We start from the raw sequence: 14,457 nt of genomic DNA, 5'->3' as shown, positions 1-14,457 counted from the left end.
TCATAACTATATTCATCTTCTCCAACATGACATCAAATTAGCCAATATGGTAACATTCTATTATGGACCACCGGGTAAAAGCAGAAAAGGACTTTTTGAGAACCCACTGGTTGGATCAAGAAGAAGAGATGCTCAGGCTCAAAGAGGTGATAAGTACATGCTGCATAGTAAATGTACACCCTTACATGGAGCTGGAACACAGTGACACTCCATAAACAGCTAACCCCAGAGAAGGTTTACAAATCTCAACAACATACATTAGTAGGAGCTAGTGCAACATAGTGTTGCCCCAACATTTCACTGGAAGGAAAGGTTCTGGTCAGCTCAGAGGATCATGGAAATTTCCATAGGATGAAACAGTCTAAGTAGAAATGGAAAAATCAAATGATATTGCTTCAAGCAGAAATAGTAAGAAGAATGCATTCCAGGTGGATTGAAAATTCCCCAGGTGAAGAAATTAGCATATGCAAGGTTGAGGAAATTGGAGAGTGCAATATACAGAAAGCCATGAGTAGGAAAATTGGCAGTTAACATGCCATATGGACTACATTCTGCAATAGATAAGCATGGAAATGAAGGCTACAGCCTGACTCAGGAGGATTATCAGCTCCAGAGTGATGCATCTAGAGTAAGGTAGGCCATTGAGGACAAACTGGAAATCTTTTTGCAAAGTTTGCACCTTCAATCAACATTGGTTCACTGAACTATTTTTTTTTTAATCATCAATTATAAACATATATTGGGCTCATCAGCCAGAAACTTTAAAGAAAGAAAGGAATATTATTTCTGGAGGAAGTAAGCACAGTCTTATAAGAAGATATGATCAAGCAAATACATTCTAATGTAGAACATGACAATTGATTTTTAAAAACGTAAGCAAAGTCCTATATAAATAAGAGAAGAGAAAATATGGCTTCTAGTTGAGAGAATCTGGAGATGCTGGTGATATTTAAATCGGAGAGAACAAAACTTGTAACAGATGCACAGGAGAGACTGGAAGAAGGAAGAATAGGTGGTGGTGGGAAGGAGCCAAGACATTACTACCAGAACCAGATATAATATGATATGCGGGCCCTAAAATTTGGTAATGATATGGAAAGATTTGAGTACATGGTAATAGCCCCTCCCCCCCACACCCACACTCACACACATACACACATATTCATACTCAAATACACACATACACCTCTCACACACACCCCCACATACACACTTACAAACACAAACACTCCCACACATATGCACATATACACGCTCTCTCTCACACACGAGAGAGAGAGAGAGAGAGAGAGAGAGGGGGGGGGGAACAAATTTACAAATTTTCAGGAAAGAAAGGACTTCTCATATATACATATCTTCAGAAATATCCTTTGGAATCACTTTGTATAAATGCCTCTTTTTCTGAGGCATCCCTTTCAGTTCAATTAATTAGTATGATTTATCTAGGATTACATTTACAGGCCATAAAGTATTCCCATCTTCCCATTGTTAATTATATCTCCAGGCTAATATAAATAAGATTTTGTAGTTACTCTAACACATTCGTTGTAACTTATCAGACATAGGACATTTACAAATTCTATTTTGGGTAGGGATTTTGATTTTTAATGCATTCTTTTGACTACTAAAAGGATTTGTTTCTCATGATTTGCTTACTTGTTTTTGTTTGTTTCACCTACAGTTGGAGGCTGCTGTCACATAATTTATGGTTAAATAACTAAATCAAGGCTAAAAAGATTCATCAAGAAATGAACTTTACAACTTTGGTGGGGGGGGAGGAGGGTTGGGTGGGAGGGGTGAGGGGAGGCTGGGATGGTATGGGGAAACAAAGGAGGAGGCTACAATGCTTGATAAGAAATGTACTCATTATCTTGCCCATGTAATTGTAACCCCTCTGTACAGTATTTTCACAATAAAAAAAAAGAAAGGACGTTTAAAAAAATAAGCCTTTTTGTAGAAAAGTTGCTTGTTGAAATCCAAAGACTCACACCCATTCTATTTGCATAATTTACAGAGAAACAAAGAGCTATGGAGGCAAGACTCACTTTGGTCACGTTTCAAAGTGAGCAAAATGTGGCAAGGTACTTTAATCACCATCTTTCTACAATGTGCCAGTTTTCATGACAATACCTATTATGTCTTGTACAAATTATAATTGATACAGAATAAGATTGAGTTTTTAGTACTGATTTTATGAACATATCCTCATCACCAAAATATTTCAATATGTTAACCGTGAAACTATTTTATATTCCCAGAAAACTCAGTATGAGGTAATCATTTAATCAAAATGCACATATTCTGAGAGCTCTGCAAAGTGATTTTACTGTTGATTTGTGCAAGAGACATATCAGGACACACATTTATTGAATGGGATCTACTTTTTTACAAGAACCTATCAAATAGCCTTGTCATTACCATCCTCACAATGATCACTGAGAAGCAGCATTCAAATAATTTTCTGCAGAAAAGATGTGGAAGCCAGCCTCATGCTTAAGATTAGATCTTGATGTTCCTTTAGAATATGCCTAACGCATCCATACAGAAATTAAATATTCTTCTTATTTAACTGGTATATGAGGATACACAGTTTGACAGAGCCAAACGGCAACTTATTTGTAAAACATGGAAACTAGATTAAGCATAGTTTGGCAGAGAATGTTCTTGAGCAAAATGAAAAATATTTTCATACCAAAAAAGCCCTCTCCACTACCACATGTAGTCAATGCATCTGTCAGGATGGTATTCTGGATTAAAATGTTGCAATAATAAAAATCCTGACAGGTTTTCAGTCTTATTGTCCCTGAAAAGAAGTTTACATCATATTCTGCAGGGTAGGAGCAAGGGCAGGAAGTTCCTACTCTTAGACAACTATACCTATTGTTATTCAAGGATCTGTAAGTTTTGTAAATTTCTTTGCTTTGTGTGTATGTACTTATTGAGTCTTGGCTATTCATATACTCCAAAATGATGCTATTGTTTTATAAGTGTGATTTTGTGTGCAGAAATATAGTTTTTGCAAATATATGGTTATTGGAATATATCTTTATTGCTTCAACTTTACTATAATTCTATGAAAGAAGAATGGTAACATGGAGAACAGCTATTTCTCCTTTGATGGTGATATGGCCCTGAAAGGAGGTGGCCAGGGAAGAGATAGTAGGGGAAAAACAAAGGAGAGGATAACAATGCTCAATAGGAAAGGTACTCATTATCTTACTCATGTAACTGTGGCTCCTCTGTTCAGTATCTTTAAAATAAAATGTATTTTAAAAACGAATTCTTCAAGTGTGTTTTTACTTTTTTCTATGTATTAGTTGCTGCACTTTTGTAACCAATAGTTTGGATAGGAAACTGGCATCAGCTAGTAAATTGCACCATTTTCCTATGATGATAGTAGAGTTGAATGGAATACGTTTTTTAATTGGAACCTATTTTCAACATGGTGGTATGTGTACCTAGTGACATGAAAAGAATCTCTTACGACAAAGGTCAGAAAGAAAATCTTTGGACTTTCCTTAAATCCACACTCAAGCCTTTGTTGTGAAACCCAAGCCTTCAATCACTATATCTTCCATTCCTTCATCCTGTAGTAGCTCCTACAGAAGCCACACACTCTATGAGCTGGACACTTTTGTTAGGAATTCCAATGCAGTGGAAGGAAATACTTGGTAGGAAATATTCTTAGCACCTATGTGAAAGTTCAGAGGCAGAACTTTACCCTATACCAGTGAATTTTACCTCAATATCTTCTCTGCTATGATATACATTAGGCACCATGATATCTCACAATATCATAGGATTACTGTCTTTCATTGTCATGCTTATACGGTGAGACTAAAGGTGAGGACCCTGGACTAAATAAAAGAGAAGAGAGTACTTGAAGAAAAAGCTTAAACTTGTTTCTCTGAAATAAATGGGAAGGGTCATCTTAAGAGATGAAGAAAGAAGAATTCACAGAAACTACAGCCCTCAGGATAAAAAGTCTTATAAAATTAAATATTACTTAGTATAAAGCAACCTGAAGTTTCCAGAAGTAAGGGTAGAATTACCATATATAAGAAATGAAAAAACATGGTTTCCAACAAGGCAACAACTATTAATAATCATTTTAAAAGCTCACGAGCAAGAGGCACCTGCAGAACCATCATTATGGTAGCATGGAGTTACTGGGAAGAGTACCGGGTGTCCAGAAGCAGAGGGAAGAGGCGATATGTATCAGGCTGTCCTCAGACAGGTACTTACGGTCATTGCAGAGTGGGCCACTGAAGGAAGTCATGCTGCAGTCACAGCTGAAGCCATCCCACTGCTGCAGGCACACGCCCTGATTGGAACATGAGTCCTCTTGGCAGGTTGTGCTGGGCCCTGGGAAGACATTCCAAACAGAAAAACAAACTTGGGTTCTTTAGAAAGTATAATCCGGAACATTTTAGACATGAGCCAGATCACACATAGTAGTTGCCAACACCTAAAATGACACGGCCAAACTAGTTTTGGAAGTTCTACTTCACACACCTGAAACTAGGAACTGAAAAGCTGGAGCATGAAGTTTTTCTTAGATTTCAAGTGCATGACAGTGATATAACAATAAATGAAACCATCAAATAGGAAATGTCACTCTAGAGGCTTCTAATATGATTGAGGTAGCAGGTAATCTCATTCCATCATTAACAATTCTCTACCACAGTTGGATTTTAGAAAATGAGTGCGTCTTCTTAACTTCTGACCAATGAATAGAGACACCATGAGAAATGGAGATTATAACTTCATGAGATTGAGATAAAGACTGGCAAAATAATAAAAAAAAAACTTATGCAAAATATCCTAAGATTTGAGAAGAATTTCTGCATAAAACCATGGGTAGAGTTATGATTGCTAGGTGTTTTGGGTAGGTATGTTGGCAAGTATTGATTCACATGCTTTAACGATCTCATGCAATTAAACATAAAGTGAAAAACTCCATATAAATGGCATGCCCCATTAAACACACAAGTGAAAAAAAATGTGAGTCTGTTTCTAGAGGATCATAACTAGAACACTGTAAAACAAAGAACTGGAAAAGTATGATCAAAGCACTAAAGGCAATCACTAAACAAACAGATTCAAGACTGAAAGCCTTTATGCAAATGATGCCACAAAAGGAGCACAGCATTCTTGAAGAATGTTTAAGAAGAAGGGGAAAAAATTCAAATCTGTACCCGAATAACAAATACTACAAAAATGCAAAACTGTAAACATGTTATTTTAAGGCTTCCACTGTGTAGTCTGGGGTTTCAGTCTTGTTTTGTACACACAGGGCTATCTACCTTGCAAGTCAGCTTTCATCAATGCAACTTTGTCAGCAAAATAAAAAAAAAGCAAAATATATCAAATGTTAGTAAGCAATACTGAAATGGGGCAAAGAGAATGTTCAGAGTCAAGAGAGCATGCTGTTGCAAAAGGAGAAGAAATGCTATGCATCGCAAACAAATTAATACTAAAAGCCATAAGTCTTGAGGAAAGCCAAAAAAAATGAGAAAGCAGTAATTTATTAAAAGTTTACTGTATATATACATGTGTATATATAGTGGTTAACTGAGCCAATGACATGTAATGAAGGAAAATTAAAAGGCTTTTGTAATCATTTCTTCCTTTGGATAGATATGAATGCTTCAATAAGGTGACCATGTTGCTTACTGGGAACACGCAGGACCATTTGTCATGGGCAGATACGATGTAGACTGTGGTCATTAGAACACCAATCATCTCTTTCTGTGATTTTGCTAGATTTACTATGTTTTCTTGCGATTAGGTCTTAAAATTATAATGCTAACCAATCACTTTCCAGCTGCTGGGTTTTATAGTGATCACCACACTCCCAAAACTGTTTGTATCATTTGAAGTAGCAGAAACAAATTGCAATGTAACTCCCCATGAATAATATTCCTTTAGAAAACCTCAATGAGGAGCATTCACACTTACTTTTTACCAAGTATATTCTACTTGAGGATTTGAGACTAATGTCTGCACTGTCCTAATAAGCTATCCTTTGAATAATTATTAGTGAAACTCCTAATAATGATCTCAAAACATGTGAGAAACAGTCTACCTAAACAGAATAAGCTAACTATATTTTCCAGTAAATATAAAGTCATAGGCTTTCTGAAAATATAAATACAGAGACTAGGCTAATTGGATGCCAGTCTATTGTGACAGCCATTCAGGTATTTACTTAGTGAATAAATCAAAGATATCTATAAGTAGTTTTCACATAAGTTGATGTTTCTTGCAAAATGTCAATTCAGCATCTTTCTTACATTTATATTTCTATGATAACTTCCTTCAGAAGAACTTAATTGATGTTAGCCTAATTCATGTGAATTCTTACAAATTGAGAAACTCTAACACAGGCCCTGATCAAGAATGGCTGTCATGATAGTGATCAAAACAATAATAGGGTTTTAAAAACAAGTCATGGTAGTAAAAATGTCAAGCTTCTGGATCCACCGATATTCTTTCCATAACATCAGAAATAGAAAATAATCAGTGTTTTTATTTTAATTCTTTAGACACATAAAATCTCTCAAAGGCAATCTTCCTTTGCGTCTTCCTTTCTGTGATGAAGAGCAAAGAGTATGGGACCCTAATGATTGTATCCATAGATTATTTGTTCTGTGGCCTGCATTAGCAGGAGCAAGAACCTAAAGGTATCTTAGAGGTAACTAAGGTTATCTTAAAGGGTGGTATCTTTTCCCTTCCTTTCCATTTCTTTCCCTTCCCTTCCCTTTCCCTTCCCTTCTTTTTCTTCCTACCCCTTCCCTTCCCTCCTCCTCCCTTTCTCTCTTTTCCATTTCCCTCCTGCTCTTCTTTCTTTTAGAAATCATCCATTCGAACACAATGCTAAACTCTAATAATAATAAACTGAAATCCCAGACATTTATCCACCTATATTGCAAAGCTGCAACATAGAATACCTACCCAAACTCAGTGACAGTATAAAGATAGACTTTATTTTTAATATTGTTTTATTCTCACAGCAACTTCCTTGCACTCAGGGGCTGCAAGGGAAGGCATGCATGTGCCTGGCAAAATACTCACCTTAAACACTGAAAGGCATTTATACAAGACAGAATCACGAATTTGTTTTTCCCTTTAGTTATATAATGTTCTTTTTATTTTATCACTGACTAAAATTGAGAACAAGCCAAAGGACATTTATATTAAAAGATTTCTAAAATGGATGTGTCTATAAAAGGAAAATAAAATAAAACTAAATCTATAATGTCTGGAAACAAAAAAAAAAACCACTGGGGAAAACTGGCTATATATTTTGGCTTGCAGATAAAATATGGTTGAGTTTGGAGTTTCTGCTATCCACTTATTAGTGTGTTTACCCTTATGAATGTCACTTCAAATCTCTGAGGAAAAAAAATCAGTCATCTAGAAAAAGGACAGGAATTCAAATAATCTTAAAGATGAAATAAAATAGCCTATGTAAACCTCATCACCATTGTTGAGACAATACGATGAAAGGCAAACCTGCTACAATTAGGTGTAAAAGGGCTTTAGACTCTTTGAAAGCAATCTTAGGGTTGAATGTTTTTGGTCCTCAAAATATGATGAAAACTCTCTAAAACTGTAGAGGAGTTACCTTGACATAAGCGAGTTTGTTTTTTGGTTACCAGTCTATAATATTTTCTACTATTTGTCCAGGAAAAGCTGTCACTGTCATCCAAAGCAGTAATTGCCAAATCCTGCACTCTATAGTGGCAAAATCGCTAGGGAGCAAGTGAGCAATACACATTCTAAGCTGGGTGCTGATGGCTCACATCAGTAAACCTAGTTACCTCAGGAGGCTGAAATCTGAGAATACCTTTGGAAGCCAGCCCAGGCAGGGAAGTCTATGAGACTCATTTCTAATTAAGCACAAAAAGCCAGAAATTGAGCTGTGGCTCAAGTGGTAGAGTGCCAACCTTGAGCAAAAAAAAAAAAGCTGCCCAAGACTTGAGCTGAAGCTCCATGACTGGCCCAATGAATAACTAAATAAATAGTAAAGGAAGAAAGAAATATACAAATATAATAGAAATAGAAATATCAATAGTTCTAGACTAAGTGTATTGAATCAGCTGCCCCAGTTGTGATAGTTAACACTTGGGGTTTTAAAACTTCTCAAAATGATTCTGTTGTAGATTGAAATTTGAGAAACATTAATCTTGAGACTTTGACAGGGAAAAGCTTTTCCCATAGGTGAGATATATTTTATCAATAAAATCAGTTCTCCTCTACTGAAATAGTTAAAAATGAAAGGTTGAGTTGGATGTCAGTGGGTCATGACTGTAATCCTAGTTACTCAGGAGTCTGAGAACTGAGGATTGCAGTTTAAAGCCAGCTAAGAACAAGAAAGTGTGTGAGCCTCTTATATCGAATGAGCTGCTCAGTAAAAGCAGAAAGTGGTGCTGTAGCTCAAGTGGTAGAGTGCTAGCCTTGAGCACACAGAGGCTGAGTATCTGGCCCTGAGTTCAATCTTCAGAACTGGCAAAAATAAATAAAATAAAATTGAAAGGTTGAAGGTAGATCAAGAACTTTTTACATACCAGGAGTTTAGAGATTTGTGAATCTTATTGAGTAAAAATGATAGAAAACCTTGACAAACTATTTGGAGATGTCAGACACAAGCTGTTTTTATTAACATGGAATTGAGGAGATTTTTATGATTAGGATTAAAATTCAATAGGACAACTGTCTTTAGAGAGATTATTTATTGGGTATACACAATGTTATTTCTAATCATAAAATATGAGTCAATTACTTTTATGATATGTACTTAAAAGATTATTCCTAAGATCCATTCAATGAGCTAAAAGTTGTTGACTTTCATATTGGAATGAAAGATTCAGGGAAAGGTGAGTTCACCATGATAGGATTGTGGTAAGAATCTAAGAGTAAAGAGGAGATAAATAGTGGGGAGAATCTCTAAAGATGGGTTATTTAAGTCTTCCCAGTTGAGGTCTGAAAGGACCATGCTATAATCTTTTGTGTGAGTTCAAATGTTCAGATAGAAATTAAATGATATGCTAGAATGTGTGTAATTAAGAACCCTAATCAAATGATGCCCAACAAGAGTTTGGAAATCTATATCAAGAATTACTACTGAAAATACTAGTAACTATAAAGTAATATTATTAATAAGGAATTCATCAGAGCCTTAATAACTTTATCCTTTTGTATTATTTCCACACATTTGGAATATCATCTGACTTTTCAGAAAAACATGCTTCAGTGAGAAAAGAAATGTATTTTCAAATTTTAAAAATTTTCAGGTTAGGTAATTGCTAAATATTAATGTCATTATTTTGGCTAGGAAGGAATGGTTCTTAATAAGGGGTAAGAATTCACATTTGGTCCTTCTTTTCTTTCATATGATTTTTTTTTATGATTCTACAAAATGGAACAAGCTATGATGGACATTAAAAGAGAAGCCCAGACATACCCAGAGCCACACACTTCATGATAATGTGATTAAATCACACTTCCAGAGGGGGAAGTGGCCCAAATAATCTGAGGCATTGAAGTGAAAATTAGCTAAAATGAAGGTAGCAATAAAAAAATGACCCCTGACAATCTCAGTCTGAGAAAAGACACAAAAGAATGGAAGACACTGAATTGCATTTCTGAAATATAGAATATTAGCCATGGGTGATACCAGAAACCCGTTTTTCCTATACAGAAAATATACTGCATACACTCTCACTGCTTATAACTTACATCTGTAACCCTGTAAACTTGAGAATCAGAGATCAGAAGACTATAGATCTGGGCAAGCCTACACAAAATGTTGAGACCCTATTTCAAAGAATAAACAGGTGTAGTGGCCCACACCTTCTATCCCAGGTATGAGGGAAGTATGCAGAGAAGGATTATTGTTTGTAGCTTGTCCAAATGTGAGTTACTACTGTCAAAATATTTTTAAGAAAGGGTTGTGTGTGTGTGTGTGTGTGTGTGTGAGTGTGTATGTGTATGTGTGTGTGTGTGTGTGTGTGTGTGTGTGTGTGTGTGTGTGTGTGTGTGTTTATGGTCATGCTTGTAATCCTGGCTACTCAGGATACTGAGATCTCAGGACTGCAGTTCAAAACCAAAACCAACCTGGGCAGCAATATTAGTGAGACTCTTATCTCTAATTAACCACCAAAAAGCCAGAAATGGAATTGTGGCTCAAGTGGTAGAGTACTAATGTTGAGCAAAAATGCTCAAGGACAGTGCCCAGCCCCTCTTCCCCATGTACACACACACACACACACACACACACACACACATATACAATAGAAATAAGAAGATCTACAATGATAGCTCTCCTTTTACACTGGATATTAGTGCAGGCTTAAAAGTAGTCCAGAAAACAAGATTTAGGAAATGGAAAATTTAAACCTTAAGTTAAAAATTCTATGCCCTCTATGCATGTTTGACTAGTTTGCAGATTTGTCTTTCCCTGCTGGCTTGTGAGGTTCAATCTTAGATGGAATTACAACTGTTTGGGAGCATGCTAGCAGAGATCTGTACCTTCACATCCTCTCTCAATCTGTCCATTGCAGAAAAGGGCATCGGAGATGAGATCCGGAAGGCGTCCATTTAAATCAACAGATGCCAGGCATCCCTGAAAACCTTCCTTGGCATGAACAAGTTTTGGCAGGGATTTGTATGTCTCTTTGGCCACTCCTCCTATGTACAGGTCACCTGTGGGAAGAGCAAAGTCTTGGTCACAAAAGCAGCAAGTCATTCTCTATAAGTACACAATAGGATAAAGCAAATGCAGTGGCTGCATAAAACAGATTAATAAAAAAAATAAATGTACCACTTCCTCTGTTCCTAAAAGTACAAAAGAATAAAATGGTTGAATACTATACAAGGTTTTAACCGGTAGTTCTGGAAGGTACTTTGAAAAGAACGTGAACATTTGGTGTTCACACCATCTGGTGTGAGCAAGTGGAAAGAACACAGGTCATGGGCTGTACCCATCACTGAACCTCAAACCCTTGTTAGGTACTAGCTCTGTGTCCATGAGCAGGCTCTGTGATAATTAATGCCCCTCATTTTCTAAATGAGAGTGGCAAAACCTGTTGGGTAGGGTGTCTGTGAGGGTTAAATTAATTAACAAACAGGAAGCATCCACCAGAGGGAAAATGTATAGTAGCATTCAATCAATACACATGCTTGTTAAATGGGCTTTCTGCCTAGAGAGCTCTGGGTCTCTCAGTTAACCAGCACAAGTTCTCTCCAATGGCTACAGCTACCTTATAGTCTATATTTATGTCTATCTTAGTCATGAACTGATGTGAATGTTATTTAATATTATGTAGGTCTTCAGGTTTGTGATCCTTTTATATGTTAAAAATACCACTTTCGACTATACCGAGATGTGTTAACAAGTTATTGATTTATTTTCCCATTTTCATTGCAGCTTCTAATGGAATATTTTGCTCAGTTTTTTTTTTTTTTTTTGTCAGTCATGGGGATTGAACTCTGGGCTTGGGCGCTGTCCCTCAGCTCTTCAGCTCAAGGCTAGCCCTCTACCACTTGAGTCACAGCACCACTTCCAGTATTCTGGTGGTTTATTGGTGATAAGAGTCTCACACACTTTCTTGCCCAGGCTGGCTTTGAACCATGATCCTCAGATCTCAGCCTCCTGAGTAGCTAGGATTACAGGCGTGAGCCACCAGCGACCGGCTTTGCTCAGCTTTGTCCCCAGGTTTTGGATTCTCCAACTTTACTTCAAAAGACAGGATACAGTTAGGGCATTGGGGCTTGTGCCTGAAAGTCTAACTATTCAAGATGCTAAGATCTGAGGATCGAGGTTTGAAGACAGCCCAGATAAGAAATCAAGACACTCTTATCTCCAATAACACAGCAAAACTCCGGAAGTGGAGCTGTCAAGTTGTAGAACATCAGTAAAAAAAGTTGGTGCAAATAAACCTGGGAGGACAGCATGTAGGCTCTGAGTTCAAGGCCCAGCAGCAGCAGCAGAGAGAGAGAGACAGACAGACAGACAGAGAGAAAGAGAGAGAGAGAGAGAGAGAGAGAGAGAGAGAGAGAGAGAGAGAGAGAGGAAGAGAGAGGGAGAGAGAGAGGGAGAGGGAGAGAGAGGGAGAAGGAAAGAGAGAGAGGAAGAGAGGGAGAGAGAGAGAGGGAGAGAGAAAGGGAGAGGGAGAGAGAGGGAGAAAGGGAGAGAGAGAGGGAGAGAGAGAGGGAGAGAGGGGGAGAGAGGGAGAGAGAGAGTGAGAGAGAGGGGGAGAGAGGGAGAGAGGGAGAGAGAGAGAGGGAGAGAGAGAGAGGGAGAACAATCGATACTTGATTTTATGTGTGTTTCTACTGCAGATCAGTCACCATATCAAGATGGCATTTAAAAACTGCAATTAATTAACTCCAGCAAACTATCAATGCAGAACATGAAGGAGGTAACCTTAGAGATCCATAATATACTGCTCTGGTCTATAAGTTTACCCTCAAAAACTGAGAAATTGGCTGCCTTTAAGGTACTAAGTAAAGCTATATTATATTAGGCTGGCATTGATCCCATATAATTTGTATAGAAAGTACTAGATATTTTTACTTCCCCATTTTGAATAAAAGAAGATTTATTGACTACTGGCCATTAACCTCAATATTCAAAGATAGTATGTCCTTGATCTGAGATAAGCTAGATACTACTTTTGAAATATTCAGTTTTTGTCTCCACATTTCCATTCTCTTTTGCTTTTTCTCTAATTTAAATTTCAGGCCATTGTATTTTAGTTACCTCAAAAAGGACATGAGTCATAACTCAAAGATATAAAATTAGCTTTCTGTAGTTGAGTCTTAGGAGCCTAGACTCTTCTAGGAACAAAACAGAATATAGCATGCGCATGAGGAAAGTAGAGCTTTCTTGGACTCCATGTGGGGCAGCAGTAGAAAACTTGGAGACACTTTATCACACGAAACAGTCACTGGTGAATGCTTAAAAGAGGGCTTAGGTTTCTAATGTAAGGGCCAAGCATTGGTGGGTAGAAAAGCCACAGGCAGATTTAGGAGAATGATGTCAACTGTGTGTGTTTCCTCAGGAGAGCCCTGAGCAGCAAGGAGATGCTTGAGAAATGGACATATGGTAGATTTATGTAGGATGAGGCTTGGAGAACTGCTCCAAACTTTTATCCTCACTGTGGTCTGAGAGTAACAGAATAAACATTCTCTGATGGTCTAGAGTAGTCCCGAGATGGTCCTGCACATAAGAACAAAGAGCCTGCATTACCATTTAGTGGGCCCCTGACTTGTGACTATGGAATATTTGAGATGAGGTTCCATGTTACCTCTTTCTGTCTCTACTTCCCAAAAGGCAAGTAAACTGGAATTCTTTGCTTCTCATCTGGAATATTTTAGACATAACTCCAGGGAAAGAAGAAAGGTTATATTTTCACTCGTTCCAACAATCAGAGCTCAAATAGATAGCAAGGTGAGTTATAGGAAGTTAAATTTAACTACCTTGGATATGAGAGAATATGGGCTGAGTTTACACTTTCACATGTCAAATATCAATGCAAGGACATGTCCCTTGTCTTCATTTGTTGAACCAAATCAATAAGAAAATCCTGGCCTAATAAATTGGGCAATGGTGTGAAATTGAATGAAGAATTCCAGCCTCGGCTTTTAGGCTTTCAAATGTAGAATTTAGTACTGAAAGCTAAAGATAACCAATCTTCTTTCCCACTGCATTTTCCTAAAGGAGGTATATTAAGTTTTCACATGTTTTTCTTTCTTCCATGTTCCTAGGACTAGATTCTAAGCATAATTAGCTGCCAATGAATTTTGTCACTTATCAATTTGAATGAGTTAATGGCAGAAAAAAGTAAAAAAGAATATAATGTAAGATGCCATGTAGGCAGAGAGAACTAATTGAATAATGTACTTCCTTCCTCTACCTCCCAACATCCTACCACAATTCTTGTTTTCCTATTAGCAAACTCATTCACCAGACTTACCAGAGCTTATTGAAGAAAAGTAATAATCTTCACTCGGTTTCATTAAAGAGCAGAAAATATCAATGCAAGTAGTGCAGGATATGAGCCTTATCAATATCAAGGCAGAGGAGTTTGGCTTTATAAATAAGAGATATGTTTGCATTTTCATTACTGAAGCTGCACTTAGCTCCCCTACTTAGTACTGTATTTATAAACTTTTCACATGGCAGACAGTGGTCTCAAGTCCCTTGGTGGGCTTCCATAGGAAGAGAACAAAGGAAACTCTTAAGTGGACTTAGCCCTGGGTACCATTACCACCTCATCAAAGATGCAACTTCTCCTTTTGATCCTAGGAGTGATGGAAGGAAAGTGACCCATTAGCACTAATGGGCCCTTGCAGGTGAGGTCTTATGCAGAAAAAGGAGGATTTGCTCCTTACTGACCCTGCATGTGTATATAACAGCCCAGATGGACATCCATTAAAAGCCAAGCT

General features: G+C 37.3%; 1 protein-coding gene across 15 annotated transcripts in view; it reads right to left on the bottom strand.

Annotated features, from left to right (window-relative positions):
* The window catches only part of Nrxn1 (neurexin 1), a 1,031,461-nt gene that overhangs the window by 511,129 nt on the left and 505,875 nt on the right, over positions 1-14,457 (bottom strand). For all 15 annotated transcript variants that reach the window (XM_042675422.1, XM_042675423.1, XM_042675430.1 and 12 more), the window contains 2 exons: positions 10,537-10,710; positions 4,246-4,365 (listed from right to left, as the gene is read on the bottom strand). In XM_042675422.1, coding sequence (XP_042531356.1) covers positions 4,246-4,365; positions 10,537-10,710 — 294 coding nt within the window. The remainder of the gene's footprint in view (positions 1-4,245; positions 4,366-10,536; positions 10,711-14,457) is intronic.

Source organism: Dipodomys spectabilis, unplaced genomic scaffold, assembly GCF_019054845.1.
Source record: "Dipodomys spectabilis isolate Male_0828 unplaced genomic scaffold, ASM1905484v1 ptg000026l, whole genome shotgun sequence".
Lineage (NCBI taxonomy): Eukaryota > Metazoa > Chordata > Mammalia > Rodentia > Heteromyidae > Dipodomys > Dipodomys spectabilis.
Note: the sequence above shows the minus strand (reverse complement) of the source record. Positions and strands in the feature narration are given on the sequence as shown.